The sequence below is a fragment of the Anomaloglossus baeobatrachus genome, chromosome 1 (genome assembly GCF_048569485.1).
Source record: "Anomaloglossus baeobatrachus isolate aAnoBae1 chromosome 1, aAnoBae1.hap1, whole genome shotgun sequence".
Lineage (NCBI taxonomy): Eukaryota > Metazoa > Chordata > Amphibia > Anura > Aromobatidae > Anomaloglossus > Anomaloglossus baeobatrachus.
Window position 1 is genome coordinate 879,729,432 of NC_134353.1, and position 26,995 is coordinate 879,756,426.

The following is a 26,995-nucleotide window of genomic DNA, read 5'->3' on the forward strand; positions in this document are numbered from 1 at the left end:
CAAGAGGCTATAACCTTAAACTACAGGGGGTGATTACCTACAGACAATAGAATGTACACATAAGCAGTACAAATAATGGACAGTGAACCACGCCTAAACATGAACCCACACAAAATGGTACATGACAAACAATATCCCACCATCACAGGAATTTTTAAAGGGAACCTGTCATATAAAAAAACACTTAACCTTCATATATGGGGATTGATAATCTTCAGCAGTTCTGATGCTGGCCAGCCCTGCACTGAGAGCCTCGCTGCCAGGAGGAAGTTAATAATAATAATAATAATAATAATAATAATAATAATAATTGTATTAATTTATATAGCGCTATTGATTCCGCAGCGCTTTACATACATTGGCAACACTGTCCCCATTGGGGCTCACAATCTAGAGTCCCTATCTGTATGTCTTTGGAGTGTGGGAGGAAACCGGAGACCCCGGAGGAAACCCACGCAAATACAGGGAGAACATACAAACTCCTTGCAGATAGTGTCCTTGGTGGGATTTGAACCCAGGACCCCAGCGCTGCAAGACTGCAGTGCTAACCACTGAGCCACCGTGTTATCTTTATTCTTCCCAACAGCCTCGTGCTTTCAGCCATAGGAGTAGGACAGCACGGTCTCAGTCACCGCTGTGTCTATAGTAAGCAGCGCCTGGAACCACGCCCCAGATTGACAGTCAGCTCTTACTGGTGCCATCCTGAGCTGGCTGTCAGTCAGTGCAGGGGAGTGTACAGCTTCCAGTTACTATGTACTGAACGGTAACTGAAACTGCGCCGGTGCCACCCCTATGAATAAAAGCCCAAGGCTGCCGGAAGGAATAAAGTTAATTTCCTCCCAGCAGCAGGGCTTTGGGCAGCCGTCGGGCAGCGTCACATCACTGTTAACCCTGTATTTTAGGTTAATAGCATTTTATTAACATGACAGGTTCCCTTTAACATATAAAACTCTAGGACAGAGGGGTGACAACTCCTTAGTGGTCTTTCTTATTTTTAGTTTCAGAAGCTCTTAGGTGTCGGTCAGCAGAAAATTACTGTTCAAACTAAGTGCAGGTGCTCAGTGTATACTCAACGTGGCTGAGCAATTTAGTGCACCTTCTCACCTACTTGTTTTCCATATATCTCCACCCATTTGTTCTTTGATTGACAGCTCTGTTATTACAAGAGCTAAAGGAGGGCGTAGAAATATGGGAAATAAATGGAAAGGGGCACTGCACTGTTTAGCAGTGGCACAATGTACAAAGCAGCTGTGCTTGATTTGAACAGTCATTTTCTACTGGCAGACCCCTTAAAGGGAACCAATCACCAGATTTTCGTATATAACCTAGTGCTAGTATAGCACTGGCTTTATCAGGCTTATTCTATACATACCTGTAGTGGTCAGCTCGGATGTTTAGGTTTTGAAATCCAAGAAAGTAAAGTTTATAAAATCGGCAGCTTCTTGGGTGACAGCAGCTGAGGATCAGATAATATCTGAGGGGAATTCATAGTTTTCCCCTCCCCCTGTTAGAATTAGCATAAGTATTATACAATCGATTCACTTTTTCACTTGCAGGACCTGTGTGAGGTCATGCTCATGCGACCAGAAGAGGCGGGGCCTCTCACCTTCTGGTCACATGGGTATGACCTCACCACAGGTCCTGCAAGTGAAAAAGTGAATCGATTATATAATACTTATGCTAATTCTAACAGGTGGAGGGGAGAACTATGAATTCCCCTCAGATATTATCTAATCCTCAGCTGCTGTCACTCAAGAAGGGATGGAGCATTGCCCCACCCCCTCCCCCCGGGGCATTTGCGGAGGCCCTCATGACACTTGATTGGTGGGGAGGTCAAGGTGTCATGAGGGGAGGGGGAGAGCGAGCCCGTTTTTTGTAATAAAACAATGACCATGGGGGAGGAGCGGCACATTTCCCGCTCTTGGGGAAAGAAGTGACAGTCCCTGTACCCTACCTGCGATGGAATCGGTGGATCAGCTCCTGGAGCGGCTTAGAGCGGCGGCCGGCGATCATCCCCCTGGGTGGCTGTAGGATTCCGTGGCAGGGATCATCAGCGGGAGGCTGGAGGCGGCAGGGTCTTCCCCCCTGCAGGAGCGGCGCTCCCGTAGGTCTAAACCGCCGCAGCGGTTTTCTCCTGACCTGCCTCCCCGGGCCCAGCGTTGCTGCAGAAGCCCCTCCAGGGACCCTCCAGGCCGGGCGCCGCGAGCAAAGAAGTCCAATGCGCCCCGGCCTGGGAGGAATTCTACTGTGTGGCTGGGCCCAGCGGCGGTCAGCAGGCCTCTGCTGGAGCTGGAGGCGGGTCTGCTACCGCCCAGTCAGCGGTGGATGTCGGCGCTGCGGCGGGGCATGTGGGCGATGTGCCTGCCCTGCGCCCTGAGCCTTGTCAGCAGGACAGACTGGAGGAGCGGGCGGGCCCCAGCGGAGGGGGCGGAGCGCGGATGCTGGGATCTGTGGTGCACCGGGCCTGGAGTGCAGGGCCTACAGCAGCAGAGGCCTGGATTGAAGACGGGGCCCCCTGGAGGAGCACTGGGGAGCTGCACTGGCAGGGTGTAGAGGAACGCAGGCAGCTCTCTGGGGCGGACGGCTGGCAGGACGGACGTCAGGCCCATATTACAGGGTTGGAGGTGTCTTCCGGCCTTGCGGCAGCAAGGGCTAGCAGCGGGGAATCCGGTGGGAGGAGCCAAGAAGCTGCGGATCGTGTGGATGGGCGTCAGGAATCAGGCGGTCCGGCTGGCGGGGCCTCTTCCCTAGTGCAGCCCGGTGAGTATGCTTCTGCGTCGTGTCTGTCTCAGCTTAACCGGGATCGGAACGAAAGGGGAGGGGTAGATCAGACGGGGTTAAGTCCAGGGGTACCGTTCAGTGTTGGGGGGTGGGGGGCTGGGAGAGCTGTTAGGTTGCGTGCGTTCCTTGCTGGAGCGAATTGGGGGGCCAAGGGAACCCCCGGCGCCTGTGGGGGCGTGGGTAAATCCGCCCATTCTGGGGGTTAGTGAGTCCATGGTTGCAGGTATTTCTTCCCCGGTTTCGGTGTCGGTCCAGACGGAAAAGAATAAGGAGGACAGGATTCATTTAGATGATAGGGTGCGTGGGGAGGTTTATGTATGCTTTGAAGGGCCCCTTAGGTTCGCACCTTAAGAAGGAGGTGAGGGAAAAGATCTGGAAGGACGAATATGTAGAGATCTTTTCCCTCCTTCCTTTGGCAAAATTTAATTTGGATAAAGGGAAAAAGGAGGATAGTAAGAAAGAGGATGCGGAAAAGCTGCGGTGGCGCTTGATTCCTCAGACGTTTACTAATTGGTTGCAAGCCTTCGCTATTTTGGCAAGTGTGATAGGCGAAAAGGCGCCGGAGAATTGTTCTCATCTATTTTGTTATATGGATTCGATAGGTGAGGCCTACAGGGTGTACGGGGGGCAGACGTGGCTTCGGTATGATGAACAATTTCGTCAGAGGAAGGCCGTACGGCCATCTATACGATGGGCTCAAAAAGATATAGGGTTATGGTTGCGGGTCATGGCATCGGCTAGGTATGGCCAGCCCTTTCAAGGCGGAGCCGGGACTTCCGGCCAGTCAGGAAATCAAGGGACCAGTGGTCAGCAGGGTCAGGCGGGATCGCAGAAGCCAGGTATATGCTGGAAATTCAACAATGGGCAGTGTATGTTTGGGGCCACGTGCCGTTTTAAGCACCTATGCACCCACTGTAACGGGACATCCCACGGAGCGTCTAAATGCTTCAGGAAGGGGAAACCCAAGCCCGGCGGCTCTCATACCCAAGGGTCTGACGCCAGTGAAGTTAGTCGCGATGCTTCCGTACCTAAATAGGTACCCGGATCGGGAAAAGGCGGAAGTGTTGCGGTTGGGTTTTGGGGAGGGTTTCAGGATTCCTGCCCCCGTTTTTGAGGTTCCGGGGGCAACCAGTATTCTCATTTCTGCATACCAGCATGCGGCGGTTGTGGCGGAAAAAGGAAGGAAGGAGGTGGCGTTGGGGAGAATGGCGGGCCCGTTCCAGGCCCTTCCTTTTCCCGACTTGGTGGTGTCGCCGCTAGGGGGTGGTGCCGAAAAAGGAACCAGGGAAATTCCGGCTGATTCACCATTTGTCTTATTCAAGAGGCAGATCGGTGAATGACGGCATACCTGCTGAGCTGTGCTCAGTGGTATATACGTCATTCGATGAGGCTACAAAGTGGGTAAAGAGATGTGGGAGGGGGGCGCTGTTGGCTAAGACGGATATTGAATCAGCTTTTCGGCTCTTGCCGGTGCATCCGGATTGTGTTAGGCTGCTGGGTTGTTGTTGGTAGGGTGGCTATTTTGTAGATCGTTGTTTGCCCATGGGGTGTTCGATTTCGTGCGCATTTTTCGAGACTTTTAGTTCGTTTTTGGAATGGGTTGTTCGGAACGTTTCGGGTTTGTCATCATTGGTACATTACCTAGATGATTTTTTTGTGTGTAGGTCCTGCTGACTCGGCGCAGTGTGCCGGGATCTTAGCGGCAATGGAGTGGGTTTCGGCTTATTTTGGGGTGCCTTTAGCACCTGAGAAAACGACGGAGCCGACGACTTGCATAAGTTTTGTTGGTATTGTGATCGATTCCGTGGCTTGGGAAGTTCGGCTTCCTGAGGAAAAGGTCAACGGGCTGAAAGACGAAGTGGCAAGGGCACGGCGTGTGAAGAAATTGCAATTAAGGGAGGTTCAGTCTTTATTGGGAAAGCTTAACTTTGCGTGTCGGGTAATGCCAATGGGGCGAATTTTTTCGCGCCGACTTGCTAGTGCCACGGCGGGGGTGCTTGCTCCGCACCATTACATTCGTTTATCGGCGGAACACAGAGCGGACTTAGCAGTTTGGGGACAGTTTTTGGAGCATTACAACGGTCGTTCGCTGCTGATGGAGGACGTAAAGGACAATTTTGATTTGGAGCTGTTTACTGATGCGGCGGGCAGCTCAGGTTTTGGGGCTTTCTTTCAGGGTCAGTGGTGTGCGGAACAGTGGCCTGATAGGTGGGTTGATGAAGGCTTGACGAGGAATGTGGCGCTATTGGAAATTTTTCCGATATTGGTGGCGCTTCATCTGTGAAGGGAACAGTTGGCGAACAAGAAGATTCGCTTTAATTGTGACAATATGGGGGTGGTGCTGGTCATTAACAAGTTTTCGGCGTCCTCTCCTCCAGTTGTTCGGGTGTTACGGGAGCTGGTGCTGGTTTTCTTGCAAATCAATGCGTACGTTACGGCAGCTCATGTGCCAGGTGTTCAGAACCTAATAGCCGATTCCCTCTCTCGTTTTAAGTGGGATCGGTTCCGGGTTTGCACGCTAGAGGCAGAGGCCAGCGGCTTGGAGTGTCCGGTACAGCTTTTGAACGTGGTCTTCAGGCAGTAGGACCACTGATTCGGGCGTCCCTGTCGGGTACCACATGGACGGCGTATCAGGCAAATCAAGTGGCCATAGACAATGTCAGTTTTATTTATGCAAATAAATTAGCCAAGATGTAAACGATACGATGATACTGGAACTTTTTGATTATTCTCGGAAACCATCTGCATTTCATTAGTGTCAGTATGCTTTGGGGAATAAAAAAAACAACAAGTTTCCAGGCTGCTTAATTGTAATTATTATTAAATAAGTTCATACAATTTAGTGATTTGTCTATTGCATTAGAAACATATTAATTATTCATCACAATAAAAAAATTATATCAATCTCTACGTGAATGGAAAATAGAATCCGGTAGTTCATTACAGGCAGAAAATACAACTAATTTCACGGTACACCGCATACTCTGGGTTCAGACATCAATTTCTTTCTCAACTCTACCTCACGGCTATATATGTACAGATAAGTGATAGCACTCTCTATTCTGTAATTGCAGTCAATCATTTTTTTGGGGGGGTGGATTGGGGTGGGGAGGACGAATAGTAGCTGATATCACAATATATGAAGAAGGCTTCTCATTGCCTTCAGGGGTGCACAGAAATCATGAGTCGCCATAGCAGAAGTCCTAATTCCATTCCTTCCGCCTCCACCACCGCGCTCACACAATTTATTTTTTCTGGCGGGGTCATACTTGAGCACATCACATAACTTTGCAGCCCTTACAAAATAATGTTTCTTTTATTGAGACCCCCACACATTAAGATAGCCCTTTGATTGCCCACTTAAACACGATGGCAACAAAATGCCACCCAAGAGCACAGTATGATACCCCAATGGAGAATTCCTACATGGTACTCCCCATTCGGACAGTATGATGACCCTACTGTACTCCACCCCTCCATGCAAAGTATGGTGACACCAACACCATATGATACTCCCATTGTGATCCCCAACACAACCCTCCACACAAAGTGATGGCCCTCACCCAACCCTCCATACATTATAATGGCCCCAACATCGTATGATGGCCCAAACACAACCCTCCACACAAAGTGATGGCCCTCACCCAACCCTCCATACATTATAATGGCCCCAACACCATATGATGGCCCAAACACAACCCTGCACACTGTATAATGGTTGGCATACTAACCCTACAAACAGTATAATGGGCAAGCACATAGCCATCCAAACACTACAATGTCCCCTATACATCCCTCCAAACAGTATATTGGCCCCGAAATAGCCCTACACTTATTATACTGACCCCCATAGCCCTCCAAACAATATAATGACCCCCACATAGCCTCTTTATAGTATAATGGCCTACACATAGCCTTCAAAGTAGTATACTCGGACCCTTCAAACAGTTATGTAGCCCACACAATGTTCTCATTGATTAAAAAAAATAAATGTCTCTCCTAATTCTAAAGTTGCTCCGGTCTCCACAACATGTGGCCTACGGCTGTGCACAGCGGCCGTAAATGTCATAACATCATCACGCCCGCTATGCTGAAACATCAGAGCTTAGATGCAGAGAGAGAATGATGGAGGACGGAGCTGATGGCTCCCTGTTCCATCATTACTTTTAAATGTATCCACATCCAGGCGGCTGCTTGGTCTGCTGCTATTAGAGGTATGCCACTGATTGCCTTATTGTAGTAAAGTAGATGACCTACGATGTAAAAATGTGTTAAAACACACAAGCCTTCACGCTGCTCAGTTGATGTAAAAATAATAAAAGTTATAGGGCTTAAAATATGACAACATAAACCCAATTTTAAAACAAATCTGATTTTTTTATTTCAATAGCATAAAAGAATATATGAAAATAGTTTTGTCATGATTGCGCTTGTGTAGGATCACATTAGCAAGTTTCAAAGATCCTTATTACAAGCAGCTCACTATCCAAGTGTCACACGATGTTTCGCTCTAAACTTGCCGAGGGTCATGGCAGCATTTGATGCTGTTCACACTGCAGAGTCTGACACTCCTCACTATGCCTCCTTTGGTGCTTCTGAGTTACACAGACAGGCTCGGGCATCGACCAGCTGTGTTCTCATTAGTGATTGGGCTTGCAGGAGTTAATTTCTGCTATCCTGCTAGTTACCTCTTGGATCACATGTTGTGGGAGACCTATCACAGTCACTCCCTGCCTTTTAAGATGGAGGAGCCTTTTTTCCCATGCCGACTATAGCTTTAGCTACACCAGTCCATGTACTGTTGTATCCCAGTTCCGCTGGTGATTATATTGCTTGTGCATGGAGTTGTTGTGGAGTTCTATCATCTGATTGTTTCCTCCCTGCCCTTATTTTCCTCCTTATCACTTGTTGTCTAATACCTCTGTGTGAGCTGTGTAATCATGTTTTGGTTTCCCCTGTTTGCCCTTATCTGTGCGTTCAACCACTCCTGTCTCGGCCCTCCCCTGGGATAAGGGAGAGGGGGTATTAGATCAGAGCTGTTCAAGAGCAGAGCAAGGAAGGTGGCTCAGGCATCATCACCATTAGACTTATTTCTGGGATCAGGGACAGCTAGGGCCACTTTAGCCTGAGGGGCCAGTTTAGGAGCCCCGGTTTCCAGTTGTTATCCCATCACACCCCGTGATACTAAGGCTTTGTTCATGATATATTGTAAAATAAAAAACACAGGCAGCAGGGCCACTGTTAGCTCAACCGGCACACTAGGCCCAATGTAGGAATAAAAAATCCTAAATTACCCTGCATCAGTGCTGACATAATCGTAAATCGAATTTATGAACTCCATGAAGCTTGTGTGAATCGTTCAGCAATAAAGCCACTGACCAGTGTCCAGCACGCAACACCGGCCCCATTCCATTGTATATGTCTGCCAAGCAATTAATATCCAGTACGGACCGTCAGACATTTATATGGGGCTTTATTAATCACTCACCATGCTTTCATTTCATCCAGATTTCCCCTGTGGGAAACATTTTCTACCATGAAAGAGATTATTATAGTTTAGTCCTTGTGACATACAACATCTTATGTATTTACTGAGATATCCAGGTGCTTGATTGCATTTTCTCTCGTCCTTGGTTGGCAGTAATGATAGCCCATATAATCAGTCCCTGGAGACATAATGCTGTGTGTTGCCAGTGATTCAGTGTCTTCACCATGTTAGCATGAATTCATTGTATTTTTCTTATTGGCTGTATTGTCCTGGTGGTACAGTGGTTAATTACTTTGCTTTTCCACTAGTGTATTCTATAGTAGACGTCTGAAAAATGTACTACCAACCAGGAGACTGAAATTCATTCTGAATATTGTTATTTATGAGCCATGTTGTATAACATGCTAACATGCTGTATATAAGAGCCCAGGCCGCTGTGTAGAACATAAAAAAACACTTTATAATACTCACCTAACGGTCACTGGGGTGGATTTGGGTCAGATGGGTGTCTCCGTTGTCCGGTGCTGACGCCTCCTGTTTCGGCCATCTTTGTTCTTCTGAAGCTTGTGTGCATGACGCGTCCTACGTCATACACACTCAAACTCGTGCAAGCGCACTACAATACTTTGATCTGTCCTGCTCAGGACCTCAATGCCGGTGAGTGTGGATGACATAAGACATGTCATGCTCCCCGGCTACAGAAGAAGGACGACAAAGATGGCCGAAAGAACCGTCACCGGAGAACGGAGACGTCCATCTGACCTAAATCCACCGCAGTGACTGTTCGGTAAGTATTATAAAGGGTTTTTTATGTTCTACACAGCGGTCTGGGCTCTTATACACAGCATGTTAGAATGCTGTATATAAGAGCCCACTGCAGGTGGCCACAGTTTATAGGCCAAAAAACCGGTGACAAGTTCCCTTTAAACCCCTGGCTTTGCAATAGTTTTTTTTCAAAATGTGCCAATATATATTTTTTTAGACAATGTAGAAAATGACTGCACACTGTATATGCAGATTACCTCTGTAGAGTATCCTGTCGGTGCTGTGCTGTATTGATAAACATACAGTCATATGAAAAAGTTTGGGCACCCCTATTAATGTTAACCTTTTTTCTTTATAACAATTTGGGTTTTTGCAACAGCTATTTCAGTTTCATATATCTAATAACTGATGGACTCAGTAATATTTCTAGATTGAAATGAGGTTTATTGTACTAACAGAAAATGTGCAATCCGCATTTAAACAAAATTTGACCGGTGCAAAAGTATGGGCACCCTTATCAATTTCTTGATTTGAACATTCCTAACTACTTTTTACTGACTTACTAAAGCACTAAATTGGTTTTGTAACCTCATTGAGCTTTGAACTTCATAGGCAGGTGTATCCAATCATGAGAAAAGGTATTTAAGGTGGCCACTTGCAAGTTGTTCTCCTATTTAAATCTCCTATGAAGAGTGGCATCATGGGCTCCTCAAAACAACTCTCAAATGATCTGAAAACAAAGATTATTCAACATAGTTGTTCAGGGGAAGGATACAAAAAGTTGTCTCAGAGATTTAAACTGTCAGTTTCCACAGTGAGGAACATAGTAAGGAAATGGAAGAACACAGGTACAGTTCTTGTTAAGCCCAGAAGTGGCAGGCCAAGAAAAATATCAGAAAGGCAGAGAAGAAGAATGGTGAGAACAGTCAAGGACAATCCACAGACCACCTCCAAAAACCTGCAGCATCATCTTGTTGCAGATGGTGTCAATATGCATCGGTCAACAATACAGCGCACGTTGCACAAGGAGAAGCTGTATGGGAGAGTGATGCGAAAGAAGCCGTTTCTGCAAGCACGCCACAAACAGAGTTGACTGAGGTATGCAAAAGCACATTTGGACAAGCCAGTTACATTTTGGAAGAAGGTCCTGTGGACTGATGAAACAAAGATTGAGTTGTTTGGTCATTCAAAAAGGCGTTATACATGGAGGCCAAAAAACACGGCATTCCAAGAAAAGCACTTGCTACCCACAGTAAAATCTGGTGGAGGTTCATCATGCTTTGGGGCTGTGTGGCCAATGCCAGCACCGGGAATCTTGTTAAAGTTGAGGGTCGCATGGATTCAACTCAGTATCAGCAGATTCTTGACAATAATGTGCAAGAATCAGTGACGAAGTTGAAGTTACGCAGGGGATGGATATTTCACCAAGACAATGATCCAAAACACAGCTCCAAATCTACTAAGGCATTCATGCAGAGGAACAATTACAATGTTCTGGAATGGCCATCCCAGTCCCCAGACCTGAATATCATTGAAAATCTGTGGGATGATTTGAAGCATGCTGTCCATGCTCGGCGACCATCAAACTTAACTGAACTGGAATTGTTTTGTAAACCGGAATGGTCGCTACAGACAGCGACTAGAGGCTGTTATTTATGCAAAAGGAGGATCTACAAAATATTAATGTCACTTTTATGTTGAGGTGCCCATACTTTTGCACCGGTCAAATTTTGTTTAAATGCAGATTGCACATTTTCTGTACAATAAACCTCATTTCAATCCAGAAATATTACTCAGTCCATCAGTTATTAGATATATCAAACTGAAATAGCTGTTGCAAAAACCCAAACTGTTATAAAGAAAAAAAGTTAACATTAATAGGGGTGCCCAAACTTTTTCATATGACTGTACATGGGATCCCATGCCCCTCCGGGGCTTTTCTTTTTTTTTTAAATTCAATTATTTTATTTTCTAAAAATTTCATTATAGTAATTGGCTCTATTTTTGTAAGTTTTTAGTTATTTTATAGGAAGAAAAAAAAATCTTTTTTATTCTCCCTCTAGAATACAGGGACATAAAAATACACTGCAGCTTACAATGCAGTGCAGCTTCATGATTACAAAATTCTCCTAATGACATCTGGTGGCTCTAGGCTTTAGCTCCTGCCGGCAATGTTGAAGGTTGTTGGTTCAAGTCCCAGGGGGAAAATGCAAAGAAAAAATATATATTTTTGGAATTGTTTCTCAAGATTTTTAGCAGTTTTATAGGAATAAAAATTCTGACTTTTTCTTAAGCTCTAGAATATATGGACATAGCAGAATATTTCTATGTATAGATGTATCTCTATGTACCTGTATCAGGACAGCGGGACTGAGCTCCAAAATTAGAACAGTTCTGCTGAATCCGGGAAGGTTGCGAGCCATGTAGAAGCTAGTGCAGACAAAATTATTAATCAGAAATGGCCTTTGGCTTGGATGCCCAGTACCTTCTGTAGGGGTTACTATATATGTGAAGAACCGTCATAGAACCTGTCACCAGGTTTTCCCTTATAAGCTGCGGCCAGCACCAGTGAGCCCTTATATAAAGCATTCTAGAATACTGTATATAAGAGCCCAGGCCGCTCTGTAGAATCTAAAAATACCTTTATACTCACCTAGGGGGCGGTCGGGTCCTATGGGTGTGGCTGCTCTCGGTCCGGCACCTCCTCTTTCCCTTCCATCGCAATCCTCCTTCCCAGCCCCGTGTGGATGACGCGTTCTATGTCATCCACACAGAGTTCTCCATCGCACTCCTGTGCAAGCGCACTCTGATCTGCCCTGCTGAGCAAAGTACTGTAATGTGCAGGTGCAGGGAAAGGTCAAAGACCGTCCGCGCATGCACACTACAATATTTTCATCTGCTCTAAGCCGGGCAGAACTAAGTGTCCATGCACAGAAGCGCAATTGCGGCCTCTCTGTGGTTAATGTAGGACGCGTCATGCACACGGGGCTGGGCAGATGGACGACGACTGCACAGGATAGAGGAGGCGTTGGACTGAGAGCAGCGGCACCCATTGGACTCAACTGTCCCCTAAGGTGTTTTTTACATTATACAGATTGTCCTGGGCTCTTATATACAGTATTCTGGAACGAGGTATATAAGGGCTCACTGGTGGTGGCTACAGCTCATAAAGGAAAAACTGGGTGACAGATTTCCTTTAAGGAGGAGTTGTCACCAGGGCAAAAGTGGCCAGTTTTTCCTCTTCTTTTATTCCTGCTGTAGCCCTGAGTATTTTGTTTTTGTTTGTTTGCTTTTTTGAATCCGTCATACAATACCCTATATATGGGCCTTTTTATTTAGTGCTAATTGTTATGGTTTTAACAAGAGGCTGGTGCTTCGGTAATTTTTTGAGTGCGTGTCTTTTGACAGCTCTGCAAAACTCCCCTGTGAGCACTGCACTGCCCCCGTGTTACCAGGCCCTTTTGGCATGGTGACAGGTCCTCTTTAAATAGCTCGAGAAACAACCTCCTCCTCCATGTATTGTGAAAACTGCAGGTTGTGCTCCACAATATCATCATGTATTGCTTTATTTTACTACCATACAGTGACTATATAACTGACCCATACACAATGGAGTCTAATTACAGCGTTGTACAAGACCTTAATAGTACTGCAGTACAAGGGATGTTCCCACCATTGGAAGGTGATGACTTTCTGATCGGTGGAGGCCACCTGCTGAGACTCTGACCACTCCTGACACCAGGACTCCTATTGAAATGCAGCAGTGGACACATTTCTTTTTAATGATATTGCCAGAGATAGCTTGGCGCAGCTCTCGAATTTCTATGGCAGAGAAAAAATGGAGTGGTGTCATGTCTGGATAGTTACCCCGACATTCTACCAGGACATTTCAGAACCCTTTTCTCGGGATTTGTGGAGATTCAGACACCCACTGATCACAAAGTTATCCCTAATTCTGTGAATAGGTGATAATAACGTTCAATGTTGGGAATATCCTTGTAGGATATAGTCCATCTCCGGTGCTCTCTTCAGCACAGGTAGCTAATTCTCTGCATGGGACCATCTATATTGCATTCACCAAGGCCATTTTGGGTTGAGAGATTACGCCCAGCAACCAATTAAAATACAGTTTTAGAGGTAATCTGTCAGTAGGTTTTTGTTTCCTAATCTGAGAGCAGCATGATGTAGGGGCAGAGACCCTGATTCCAGTGATGTCACTTGTCGCGGGCGGAGGAGGGGACGCTGCGCTCTCCCACTGCTCGGGTCCGGCTGCTGCTGCCGCTGCTGCTCGGTGGTGGCTCGAGCGGTGGGCCGGATCCCGGGGACTCGAGCGGCGTTCCTCGCCCTTGAGTGAAAAGGGGATTTGATTGTGGGGATTGGATATTGTCCGTGACGCCACCCACGGTTGTGGTGATATTGGTGACACCACCGCTGCTCTGGACGGGGATCCCGGGAGCGATGACAGGGAGCAGCCTGGATGTTAGTTCTCCCCTCCGTGGGTAGGGGGTTGGTTGTCCCGGGGCCCGATGATGGGGTAGGGATGGATGGCAGGCGGGTGACGGGGCCTGGCGAGGTGCAGGGTTGCGGGGGCAGCGCTGTGCCGCACTGCACGGTGGTACTCACTCAGCCAATGATGAGGACACAGTTCTCGGTAAAACACACAGCTGGATGGACGGGTCCCACAGACGGCTGCGGTGTTGCTTTTCCCGGCAGGTTGATGGTGACTGCCTTTCCCTGCACCTGTGTACTGTAAACGGTCCCAATGGGTTCCCACCGGTAACCCGCTCCCCAGCTTGGATGGGAGCTGAAGGAGCCCCTTTTGCCCGCAGGCTCTGGCCCTGGGAACTTTAGCCTTGGCGGTGACTGTGTTTCCCTCTATCAGTTGGACGGTTGCCTTCTGTCGGGACTTGGCTGCTGGGAAACCCAGGAGGTTCCTTTCGCTATCGGATTTGGCAAATTCACGGCGACTTCTAGCCCTGCCGGGGTCCGTAAGCCCCTGCCAGATGGTGCTGACTTCTCTTTGCGTATCGGTCCGGTACCGCCGGGCCACTGCCCGTCCACGGTCCTTACGGTAGACTTCGATAGGCCACTCCTGCAGACGGTCACCACCGTCTGCCAACCTTGCTGATCCGTCCGGGCCATACACCCGGACCAACTTCAGTCTGCTCTACTACCACTTTCCTTCCTTCCACTTTCAACTCTCAAACTCAACTGTCTACTTTTCCCGCCTCCAGGACTGTGAACTCCTCGGTGGGCGGGGCCAAACGCCTGGCCCACCCCCTGGTGTTGACATCAGCCCCTGGAGGAAGGCAACAAGGGTTTTTGTCTGACTTTGGTGTGCCTGACCGGGAGTGTGGGGTGTGTAGGTGTTGTTCTCTGTGGCCCCTGGCTTGTCCAGGGTGCCACACACTTACTGAGCTGTGTTTTGCTGTTTCAATTAAATATTGTTTTACTAAGAGGAGATTATCATTAAGGGCCAGCACAAAGGGCGAGTAAAACGGAGCGAATGGAATGTGATGATAAATCTCATTCCATCCGGACTCATGTTATTCTATGTGCTCCCATGTGTGATTTTTTTTTTTTTTTTTCCGGCCCTAATCGGACCGAGAAAACAATCACAGCATGCTGCGGGTGGAATCCGATCCGTGTTCACTCGCTCCCATACAAGTCTATGAGTGCGAGAGAAACATCGCACTGCACTCAGATGACACCGGAGTGCAGTGCGATATACATATGCACAGGCTGACAATGGAGGAGATGGGGAGATTGGTCCCTCCTCCTCTGAAACTGTGATCTGATCGCTTACACACGGGATTCGGGGATCATTAGCATAATGATGCCATACGCTCTTGTGTCATTAGCTTATAAGTCTAAGTGTCTCATACATCCTAGCCCCCACCACTGACAGCCTTCTGTCACTATATAATATTCACAGAAAGCTGCTAATCAGTGGTGTGGGTGGAGTTATACAGGGATCAGCATTCTGAGCTCTGCTAGATCTGCAGCAGAGAAAACTGTGATTGTACTACAACTGCTGCACCCAGTAAACTAAGTGACACATCACTGGAATCAGGGTCTCTGTCCACACAGAATTCTGCTGTCTGATTACATGTGCTGAGCCAATATCATATATTTAGTAACCAGTAGAAACTGTTCTGGATATCAGCAGAGGGAAGCTTCATGGACTCCATGTGTCCATCAAGTCTGAGGTCCGAGTTTGAGGTCTATTTGCTTATCTGGTCCTTGCACCTCTGTGGTTCATGTTTAGAACACTTTCTTTTCTTTTTCATTTTTAGTTCCATCAGGATGGCCACAAGTGATAAGATGCCGCTCGGCAGAGCTGGAGACGTTTACATGCCACTGGAGTCGTGGAGATCTCAGCAATGGAACGGACCGTGTAAAGCTGCAGTATAGGACGAGGTATTGTGATTTCTATGTATTGTGTTTTGTGTATTATTTCCCTTTTCATTAGCTGTAACATAGAGCCGGGAGCTGTAATAGCAGCCGGTGGTTTGATAATATTGTATTTTCTCACCCTAAGTGACAGGAACTGGAGGGACTGTCCCGACAGCACATCTGGGGGAGAAAACAGCTGCTTCTTCAGTAAGGACCACGCGTCTGAACAGTCGGAATATTTCTTACGCCTTCTTAGTGAAAATGCAACGTCTCATGTATATTACGTCACAATCAAAGGGATTGGTAAGTGCTTGCTACTTAGTGTTTATTGTAAGGGGAAATTGCTTACATCAGATCGGTGGGGGCCCGACTGCCGAAATTATGGCTGATTACAGGAAATTGGGACCTGTGTTGCCAAATTTAATGGAGTGGTGGTCACTTGCATGCTCTGCTGCCCCATTTAATGTCTATAACACTGACAGAGATAGCTAAGTACAATGGTCAGCTAGCTCGTAAAGCGGGCTTTACACGCTGCGATCTCGATAGCGAGATCGCAAGCGATTGTACCCGCCCCCGTCGGTTGTGCGACACGGGCAAATCGCTGCCCGTGGCGCACAACCTCGCATAATCCCGTCACACGGACTTACCTTCCCTGTGATGTCGCTCTGGCCGGCGATCCGCCTCCTTTCTAAGGGGGCGGGTCGTGCGACGTCACAGCGACGTCACATGGCAGCCGTCCAATAGAAGCGGAGGGGCAGAGATGAGCGGGACGTAAACATCCCGCCCACCTCCTTACTTCCGCATTGGCGGTGGAGGCAGGTAAGGAGATGTTCCTCGCTCCTGCGGTGTCACACATAGCGATGTGTGCTGCCGCAGGAACGACGAACAACATCGCTAATTAGAAGAGAACGATTTTTTGTTTCAGGACGACCTCTCCGCGGCAAACGATTTTGGCCGCTTTTGCAATCGTTTTAGGTTGCACATAAGTGTCACACACTGCGAGATCGTTAATGACGCCGGATGTGCATCACAAACAACGTGACCCCGACGATAAATCATTAATGATATCGTAGCGTGTAAAACCTGCTTTGTCCCGTGTGACGCCGGCATAATCTATCGTGCGATCGCACGTGCGATCGTACCCGCCCCCGTCGTTTGTGCGCCATGGGCAATTAGTTGCCCGTGGCGCACAAAGTCGTTTACCTCCGTCACACGTACTTACCTCCCGGACAACCTCGCTGTGGGCGGCGAACATCCACTTCCTGAAGGGTGAGGGACGTTCGGCGTCACAGCGATGTCACACTGCGGCCGACCAATAGAAGCGGAGGGGCGGAGATGAGCGGGATGGTAACATCCCGCCCACCTCCTTCCTTTCGCATTGCCGGCGAGACGTAGGTAAGCTGTGTTCGTCGTTCCCAAGGTGTCACACGGAGCGATGTGTGCTGCCACGGGAACGACGAACAACCGGAGCACAGATTTTGAAAATGAACCGCGTGTCAACGAGCAACGATAAGGTGAGTATTTTTGCTCGTTCACAGTCGTTCCTAGGTGTCACACGGTACGATATGTCTAACGATGCCGGATGTGCGTCACTAACGACGTGACCCCGACGACATATCGCACGATATATCGTACCGTGTGACGCTGGCATTAGTCTCATAGATTTTGAATAGACAAAACCTAGGATAAAAACAAAGAGCAAATACCTTGTAGTAAGTAAATAAATAGTACATATAAATAAGATAGAGCACTTAGTTGACACTATTTTAGTTAGAAAAGAGTAAAATCAACCCACCAAGATTATAGTAATTTAAAATCCACTTAAAGGGGTTGTCCACTTTGCAACAATCCCTTTTGTCCTTGGAGCTAAGACGATCATAGCAATCACCTACATTCTGGGAGAAGTGGCAGGGGAAACTAAGCATTATACAAGAAGTGGTGGGAATGGGGGGTGTAGAATTTCTTCCATGTAGCTAATCGATAAAAGTCTTAAATGAAAGAATCAGAATTAACTTGGAAATCTGATAGAAGATTTGAGAATGGATTATGTAACCACTTAACCGATTAAAATCTACATTGCAACTAAATTGAATAGCTGTAATAGCTAGAGATGAGCAGACCCATGGAAGTTCAGGTTCTGCGGGGTCAGCCGGACTTTATGTAAAGTTTTGTTCTGGACCTGGACTTGATCCAAATTTCATTGAAAGTCACGGATTGGGCAGTTTGGGTCTCCACCCACATACAGCCAGCCATACACACTTCCTAGGGGAGGGTGCCTGAGGTTTTCCCTTGTTTGATTTGATGCACACTACATTTGATCACAATGTTGTTACCCCCAGTGAGAGCCGATCACTGCAAGCTGCTCTCTCTGGGCTGAGCGAACCCAAGCACAGCGCTGCTCACTTGAGTGGTTTGCATCCATAAAGCCTCCGAACCCGTAACTGATTTTTGTGTAAAGTCTGTGTTTGGTACGAACACCAAACGTTAAAGTTCGGATCTGCTTATCCCTGGTTACAGCACACATACAGGTATTCATTGAGATCCACCCAATGTCTACGAGATCAGTGTTGGTGGTATGTATCAGACAAGCAATGACAACTACTGAGGATATTCGATCGGCGTTATCCAAGGATTAGGGCTTTAGTAACAACAAATGTCTTTGATACAAAGGCTCAGTGGGTGTTATAAAAACAAGCCACTTATGTTCTTTTTCAATTTGGTTTGGAAAATTTCCAAAAATGAAGAACAGCGTGTTCTTATATTGTGAAGAATAAGTAAAGTGCCTCGGTAGTACCCCATGCCATACTACAAAGGCACAAGCCAGCTAAGAGTCAATGATGACAATCCTCTATCGTCCGAGCTCCTATATAGTTTTGATTTTCCATATCCTTGTTTTGTATTTTTTTGCAGTTGAACCAGATCCCCCGGTGTCTCTGAGCTGGTCTCTTCAGAACATCGGTGAGAATAATTCACGGCTGGACATCCACGTAACATGGGAGCCTCCTCCTTCATCCACCACGACGATGTTCCTGGAATATGAGGTGCAAATGAAAGAGGCCACGGAAAAGGAGTGGAGCTCGGTAAGGGATGAAATGTCATTGTACATGAGGGGGAAGATGATAATGATTATGTGGCGCCCTGGACAAGCCAGGTCGTCACAGGTACTGCAACAACACACCCCACACCCCGGCTAGGCACACCGAAGTCAGACAAAAATCCTTGTTGCCTCCCTCCAGGGGCTGATGTCCACACCAGGGGGTGGAGGCAGGCGGTTGGCCCCACCCACCGAGGAGTTCACAGTCCTGGAGGCGGGAAAAGGAGGTCAGATGAGTTTTAGAGTGGAAGAGTGAAGTGGCAGTGGAGGAGACTGACCGTGTCCTGGTGCGTGGCCCGGGCACATACAGCAGGGTTGGCAGACGGTGGTGACCGTCTGCAGGAGAGGCTGATTGACGTGAACCGTAAGGACCGGGGACGGGCGGTGGCCCGCCGGTACCGGATCGGGGAGCAAAGAGAAGCCAGCACCATTCGGCAGGGCCTACGGACCCCGACCAGGCTTGGAGTCGCCGTAAAACCGGTCAAATCTGTTAGCGAAGGGAACCTCCGGGGTTTCCCAGCAGTCAAGACCCGATTGAAGGCAACAGCTCAAACCGTGAAGGGAAGTACAGTCACCGCCAAGGCTCCCAGGGCCAGAGCCTGCGGGCAAAAGGGGCTCCTTCAGCCTCCATCCAAGCTGGGGAGCGGGTTACCGGTGGGAAGCCACCAGAACCGAGAACACAACACAGGTGCAGGGAAAGGCAGTCACCGCCAACCTACCGGGAGAAGAACCACCGCAGCCGTCTGTGGGACCCGTCCATCCAGCCGTTTGTTTTAACGGAGACTTTGTATTCATCATTGGCTGAGTGAGTACCACTGTGCCGTGCGGCACCATGCTGCCCCCGCGACCCTGCACCTCACCAGGTCCCGTAACCCACCTGCCATCCTCCCCTCACCGGGCCCCGGGACAACCAACCCCCCCCCTACCCACGGAGGGGAAAAACAACATCCAAGCTACTCCCTGTCATCGCTCCCGGAATCCCCGTCCAGAGCAGCGGTGGTGTCACAACCTCACCACAACCGTGGGTGGTGTCACGGACAATAAATCCCTACAACCATTCCCCCTTTTCACTCACGGGCGAGGAGCGCCGCTCGAGTCCCCGGGATCCGGCCCACCGCTCGAGCCACCACCGAGCAGCAGCAGCCGGACCCGAGCAGTGGGTGAGCGCAGCTCCTTTGCCCGCGACAATTACATTTTGTTATCAGTTTTATATATAGAGATACAGCAGATGTCAACATGATAGCTGACGCACCTCGGTGCTATAGCAGCTCCTATTACTGGGACTACACTCAGGGTATGTGTGTGTGTAGCAGATTTTTCTGTTGCAAAAACCAGGGTGTTGGCAGGAAAAACGCTGTGTAAATTACAGAAGACAGTGTAATTCAGCTCACGAAAACAGGAGAAATTCTTAGAGGAGAATCTGGACGGTGCTCGCTGGAAGAAGGGGGCCGAAGACAATCAATAGAGGGTGGATCCCGGCACAAAAACGTCCATTTCAGAAGTATAATATAAAACTCTACATTTATTGGAAAAATAAAAACAGCATAAAATAAATTCCTCCGATCAACGCGTTTCAGACACAATCGTCCTTAGTCATGATCATCATGGGATACAACTGATAGTCCACTATGTGTATCATATGCTGATAGCTGTATGCTATGCAATGTGTCTGAAACGCATTGATCGGAGGAATTTATTTTATGCTGTTTTTATTTTTCCAATAAATGTGGAATTTTATATTATACTTCTGAAATGGACGTTTTTGTGCTGTGTAAATTACGCTCTTTTTTGTGCCTCGGTTTTGCATGCATTTTTATGTTTTTATTTGCATTTGTTGCCCCATTAAATTGAATGGGTGAAAAAAAGCAGTAAAAATCCTGAAAGAACTGTTATGCTGCAGATTTGAAGGTTCAAAATAATCAGCATGTGCATGAGATTTCAGAAATCTGGTTTCTATTAAAATGAATGGTGTCTTTAAGGGAACCTGTCACCACTTTTTCGGCCTATAAGCTGCGGCCTCCACCAGTGGGCTCTTATATACAGCATTCTAACATACTGTATATAAGAGCACAGGCCGCTCTGTAGAATGTAAAAAACACTTTATAATACTTACCTAACTGTTGTGTTGCAGTGGATTTCAGTCAGATGGGCGTCTCCATTCTCCGGTGCCGGCACCGCCTCTTTTGGACATCTTTGTCGTCCTTCTTCTAAAGCCGGGGTGCATGATGGGTCTGACGTCATACACACTCGCCAGCATTGAGGTCCTGCACAAGGCGTACTTTGATATGTCCTGAGCAGGGCAGATCAAAGTATTGTAGTGCGCCTGCGCTAAACCAGCGAGTGTGTATGACGAAGGATGCATCATGCACAGATGCTTCAGAAGGAGGACGAAGATGGCCGAAAGAGGAGGCGCCGCATCGGACACGCCCATCTGACTCAAATCCACCGCAGAGCGACCGTTAGGTGAGTATTATAAAGTGTTTTTTATGTTATACCCCCGGCCTGGGCTCTTATTTATAGCATGTTAGAATGCTATATATAAGAGCCCACTGGTGGTGGCCGCAGCTTATAGGCCGAAAAACTGGTAACAGGTTCCCTTTAATGTAATGCACAGATGTACCAGGTCCAACAGGATGGGCCCATTCATTGTACAGATTGTGAAGGTGCAGCAGCTTTCTATACAGTAATAGTTAATGATGAGCGAGCGTTCTCACCACATCGGGTTGATCGTGTGCAACTTGAGTACCGAGTATATTGGAAGTCATTGGGAAACTTGAGAATTTTTAAACTTCAATGCTCGATCAAATGGCGAACAGTGGCAATTACGCTCGCCCATCACTAATAGTAGGAAAACTCCTTTAAATTGTAGCTTAATCTTCGTGAAAGCACTACTCAAGCCTTTTTTTTTTTAAACTTCATCTCTGGAGTGGTATCACTAATCGAAGTTTTCCTGATCCTAGTAAAATACCAGCCACCAGTATCTGCTCTTCCCGGCACTGCTCTGGTCCTGATCCACCATATTGTGACCACAGATTTTGATTGGCTGTAATTCAGGGGTAACGGTCACAAGCTCTCAGTGTAAGTCTTTGAGGGCCTCGTTCTGGCTCTCATAGACTTACACTGAGAAATTACGATAACTCCAGCTCACCCAGCAAACACTGCAGGTCACAACTACCAGAAGATGACCAAAACGAAGCTGAAAGTAGAAGACGGTGGCTGGAAAGTATATAACTAGAGGCAGGGTACAGACATTACTGACACCAGTCCAATGTTGAAATAATAAAAACACTGGAGTGTGGCTATAAACCTTTTTAATTGCTGCAGTGTCATCGTAAAATAAAAAAGTTTGATACTTACTGCCCAATGCAGTTCCGTTCCAACCATGTCAACACATGTGACTTAGGTATCAAGTGCTTTTCTCTTATGATGGACACTTGAGTGGTTAAGAAGAGGTTGTCCAGTAGTAGACAAATCCCTTTAACCTGGGGTCGTCATTGTACATAGTAAATCTATGGGTACTAACAACCATTGCGTAGAGTGAATCAAGGAAAGGGGTTAATCCGAGCTGCCGTGTGGATCAAGAAGACGATCAGTTGAAGATGAATTTGTGATTTTATTATTCAACGCGTTTTGCAGAATTATACTCCCTCTTCTGAAAACAAAAAAAACACTGATGTACAATCATGGCATACATTAATAACTAGATCAAAAATTTAGATCACACTGTAGGATGCCCCTTTTCCCTTTGGTTATTGCTACCATTAGGGTATGTTCAGATGAAATGTGTTTTTTGTGGACCTGACTTACAGATTTTCGGAGAGAGTTGTAGAAAAGTGTTTGAGATGTTTCTAATTGCAGCTGTGTGTTGCTCTTATTTCCAGGTCGGAAATTGATCTGTTTTACTGATTTTTCAGTTCACAGCATTTCAATTTCACCTGCGTCAATAATGGAGATTTATTCCGGATTTTCTCTATTGACAAGAATGGGTGGCTAAAATCCGCAATAAATATGCAACATACAAGGGAAGGTGTTAAAAGAAAAGCCCTAATTAAAATAAAAGCAAAATGAAAAAAATACCTCTATCAGTGATTTCTTGAATACCAGTCTTTGCACATTGCGGCTTTCCCTACAGATGCTCCATGCCACATGACAGATACAGCCATTCAGATCCTGTAGAGACCACATGGGTGGACCGCGGACACAGGAGGCCAGGATGCGCCATATTCTTAAAATAAGCCTCAGGAAAATCTGCAGCAAGATCTGTCGAAGATAACCACAGATTTCTCGCAAAAAGTGTCCGAAGCAAATCTGCAATGTGTGAACTTACCCCTAAGGCCGCTTTACATGCTGCGACATCGCCCAAGCGAACTCGTTGGGGTCACGGAATTGGTGACGCACATCCGGTCGCTTTAGCGATGCTGTTGCGTGTGACATCTTTGAGCAATTTTGCATCGTTGCAAAAACGTGCAAAATCGCTCATTGGTGACATGGGGGTCCATTCTCGAATATCGTTACTGCAGCAGTAACGAAGTTGTTCCTCGTTCCTGCGGCAGCACACATTGGTACGTGTGACACCGCAGGAACGAGGAACCTCACCTTACCTGCCTTCCGCCGGCTATGCGGAAGGAAGGAGGTGGGCGGGATGTTCGTCCCGCTCATCTCCGCCCCTCTGCTTCTATTGGGCGGCGGTTCAGTGAAGCAGCTGTGACCCTGAACGAACCTCCCCCTTAGAAAGGAGGCGTTTCGGCGGTCACAGCGACGTCGCAGGGCAGGTAAGTAGTGTGACGGGTCTGGGCGATGTTGTGCGCCACGGGCAGCGATTTGACCATGTCGCATAACCGATGGGGGCGGGTACGCACGCTAGCGATATCGGTCACGATATCGCAGCGTGTAAAGCGGCCTTTACTCTATATGCCCCTGGACTTTTTTTTTCCAAGACCATCTTCTCTAGGTTTATATCCTGCATAAAATAATATGGAGGATCAGGGACGAGATTGAGCTACCACATTGAGAAGTTTCCTGGTAAAGATTTGTTGTTGAGCTGGTTGGCCGCGGAATGGAATTCGAGCCGTAGGGTTGCAAATGGTTTCACTTGGGATACATAGAATTTACATTCGATCGGCTATCTTTTGCAAAAGGTTAATTTTCTTATGAAAAATACATATTCCAAGCAGCTAGGTCATACAGTGGTTGGTGTAGACCAGTGATGGACATACCATTGGTGCAACCAGGGGCCCAAAAAGTAAAGGGGCCCATTTCTACTACCAAACCAGGCAAAATTGTACATTTTAATGAGCTCTTAGGCTGAAAAGGGCCCATATATTGTTCTTGCACATGGACCCTTTCCTCTCAGTGTCCACCAATGGTGGTGTAGACACCACATCTATGACCATGCATTACAGCAGGGGGTGTTCTGTGCAGACATTGCCAAGCTGCCTTTATGCTTGAACGACAAATGATGAACAAATGGCCATGACAGCTATTATTTCTTGCAGTACGATGTGGTAACCACAACCTATTTACCAGTGTACGGTTTAAAAGCTGAAAAAGAGTATTTGCTGCGAGTTCGTTGCAGACTGCATGGGAACGAGGAGTTTGGAGAATTCAGCGAGGAGCTCATGATCCCAGTGTTTGTGTCCGCTCTCGAACCAAAGGGTGAGTAATAAGTATAACTGTTGTTAAAGAGCATGCAGGTATAAAATAATCTCTTTTTATATTATGAACTATCTTTTTGGGTGATATTTTTGGGGCAGAAAACAAACAGTGTGGTGAGAACAGGGGTTGTCGTCGTGATATCCCATGCACCTGAATTTGTAGTACCATGTAGGAACGGTCATAGTAAAGGAGGCGATCGGCTTTCATAGCATACAGTACAGACCAAAGGTTTGGACATTCCTTCTCATCTCTAGAACAACTGTTAAGAGGAGACTTTGTGCAGCAGACCTTCATGGTAAAATAGCTGCTAGGAAACCACTGCTAAGGACAGACAACAAGCAGAAGAGACTTATTTGGGCTAAAGAACACAAGAAATGGACATTAGACCAGTGGAAATCTGTGCTTTGGTCTGATGAGTCCAAATTTGAGATCTTTGGATCCAACCACCGTGTCTTTGTAGAAAAGGTGAACGGATGGACTGTACATGGCTGGTTCCCCCCGTGAAGCATGGAGGAGGAGGTGTGATGGTGTGGGGGTGCTTTGCTGGTGACACTGTTGGGAATTTATTCAAAATTGAAGGCATACTAAACCAGCATGGCTACCACAGCATCTTGCAGCGGCATGCTATTCCATCTGGTTTGCGTTTAGTTGGACAATCATTTATTTTTCAACAGGACAATGACCCCAAACACACCTCCAGGCTGTGTATGGGCTATTTGACTAAGAAGGAGAGTGATGGGGTGCTACGCCAGATGACCTGGTCTCCACAGTCACCAGACCTGAACCCAATCGAGATGGTTTGGGGTGAGCTGGACCGCAGAGTGAAGGCAAAAGGGCCAACAAGTGCTAAGCATCTCTGGGAACTCCTTCAAGAGTGTTGGAAAACCATTTCCGGTGACTACCTCTTGAAGCTCATCAAGAGAATGCCAAGAGTGTGCAAAGCAGTAATCAAAACAAAAGGTGGCTACTTTGAAGAACCTAGAATATAAGTCATAATTTCAGTTGCTTCACACTTTTTTAAGTATTTAATTCCACATGTTTTAATTCATAGTTTTGATGCCTTCAATGTGAATCTACAATTTTCAGAGTCAAGAAAATAAATAACACTCTTTGAATGAGGTGTGTCCAAACTTTTGGTCTGTATTGTAGGTGCTCGATAAAATCAGACTGAGATGTGAACAGGGCCTAAGAGAGGAACCCAATAAAGCTTTTAGACATTGACATTGTAGGCATTCATTGACAACACCTTAATTACATTGGATTTCATGTGCCCGTAGTCAGTGGTGTCAGAGTTGCTTGGCAGCCATTGATCTTTTCCCCATAAGCCCATTGAGCTGTCCGCTATCTAATGCCTATGATCATCTTGACACTTGGCTGATTATTTTCCATATTATGTGACTGCCGGAGAAAATAGCCGCTTTTTCAGTTAAAATCACTCTGCGACTAGGGTAGAATATGAAGTCCGCCATATTAGTGAAAACATCCTTGATAAATAGTCCTTCATAATCACCGATATTGGTAAAACTCCCTCAAATATATACTGAAGGGTCCAGGTTTGATGCAATTATAGTGCACAATGCAACTTTTTATATTTTTTTCAAGATTTATGTTTATCCATTGATCAATGAAATTTGTTTAGTTAAGGGCTACTTTTTATGTACACTGTTTCTCAGCAATTTAAAGGGTTTCTAACTAAAAGTACAAGTTTCAAATGTTGTCACAAGCGTTTTTAATAATGGTTGGTAAAATAACATTTAAAACAAATATATTTTGTGCTATTTTTCAAGTCCTATTGTATAAAAAAAACAACAGAAAAAAAAGCCAAAATTGCCCGAAACAAATGCTGTGTAAACTTCACAATAATTTTCTGTAGATTTTAAAGAGGTCCTTTCACCTGTGTGAGCATGTTAAATTGGCCACATGTTAGATTAGAGGCTGCAGAGCTCTTTTTTTTACTTTTTTAATTTGCCCTCTCCATTGCTGAGATATTAGCTTGTAAAATTTAGGTTTATGATAAGTTCAAGGGGGCGATACCAGAGATTTGTCTCTGGGGGGTGTGTACTTCTTCCCTTGTATGATGTTGACCAATCATAAGCAAGCGGCATCAACCAGGGAAAAAAAGGCTCCCTGCCCCATTGGTTTAGAAGTACATGCTTTCTCCTGTGAGATGTAATGATAGCTAGCTCTGTTCTCAGCAGCTACTGTGTAGATTACAGCAGAGCTGAGCGTGATTACAAATAGAGATGAGCGAACCCGAGGTTTGGTTTTCAAACTGAACACCGACATAAAAAACAGAGTTCGGGTTTGGATCCTTTACGTGCGAATTCCACTCATGCAAGCATCGCTGTGCTTAGGTGGGCTTGATGCTCAGCCGTGTGCAAGCTTCTTGCAGTGTTTGGATGGCACACACTGGCAGTAACAACAGCATGATCACATGTAGTGTGCAACAACAACAAAAAATTAAAAGCCTACCCAACCTCCCCCAGAATCAATCTGTTTATGGCTTGCAATATGTGGGCGGAGACTCAAACTGCTAATCAGTGTTTTTAAACCGGGCTCGGGCCAAGTTCGAACCAGTAAAGGTTTTGTTTGATAGCTGCTGGCAAACCAAATCTCCAAAGGTTCGCTCATCTCTAGTTACAAACACATATTACAGGTGCACCTCTTCTCTCAGCTCTGTTGTACTCCCCCAACCCCCACACTGACTTCTATAAGATGAAAGCTGGAGGTGTTTGTAATCACACTCACCTTTTCTCTATTCCCCATCCCTACACATTTACTGCTATGAGATGAAAGCTGGAGGTGTTTGTAATCAC

General features: G+C 46.7%; 1 protein-coding gene across 2 annotated transcripts in view; it reads left to right on the forward strand.

Moving 5' to 3' along the window:
• Positions 1–26,995, forward strand: part of GHR (growth hormone receptor) — a 511,317-nt gene that overhangs the window by 454,061 nt on the left and 30,261 nt on the right. For both annotated transcript variants that reach the window (XM_075326446.1, XM_075326451.1), the window contains exons 6-9: positions 15,331–15,454; positions 15,576–15,733; positions 18,341–18,510; positions 24,020–24,179. In XM_075326446.1, coding sequence (XP_075182561.1) covers positions 15,331–15,454; positions 15,576–15,733; positions 18,341–18,510; positions 24,020–24,179 — 612 coding nt within the window. The remainder of the gene's footprint in view (positions 1–15,330; positions 15,455–15,575; positions 15,734–18,340; positions 18,511–24,019; positions 24,180–26,995) is intronic.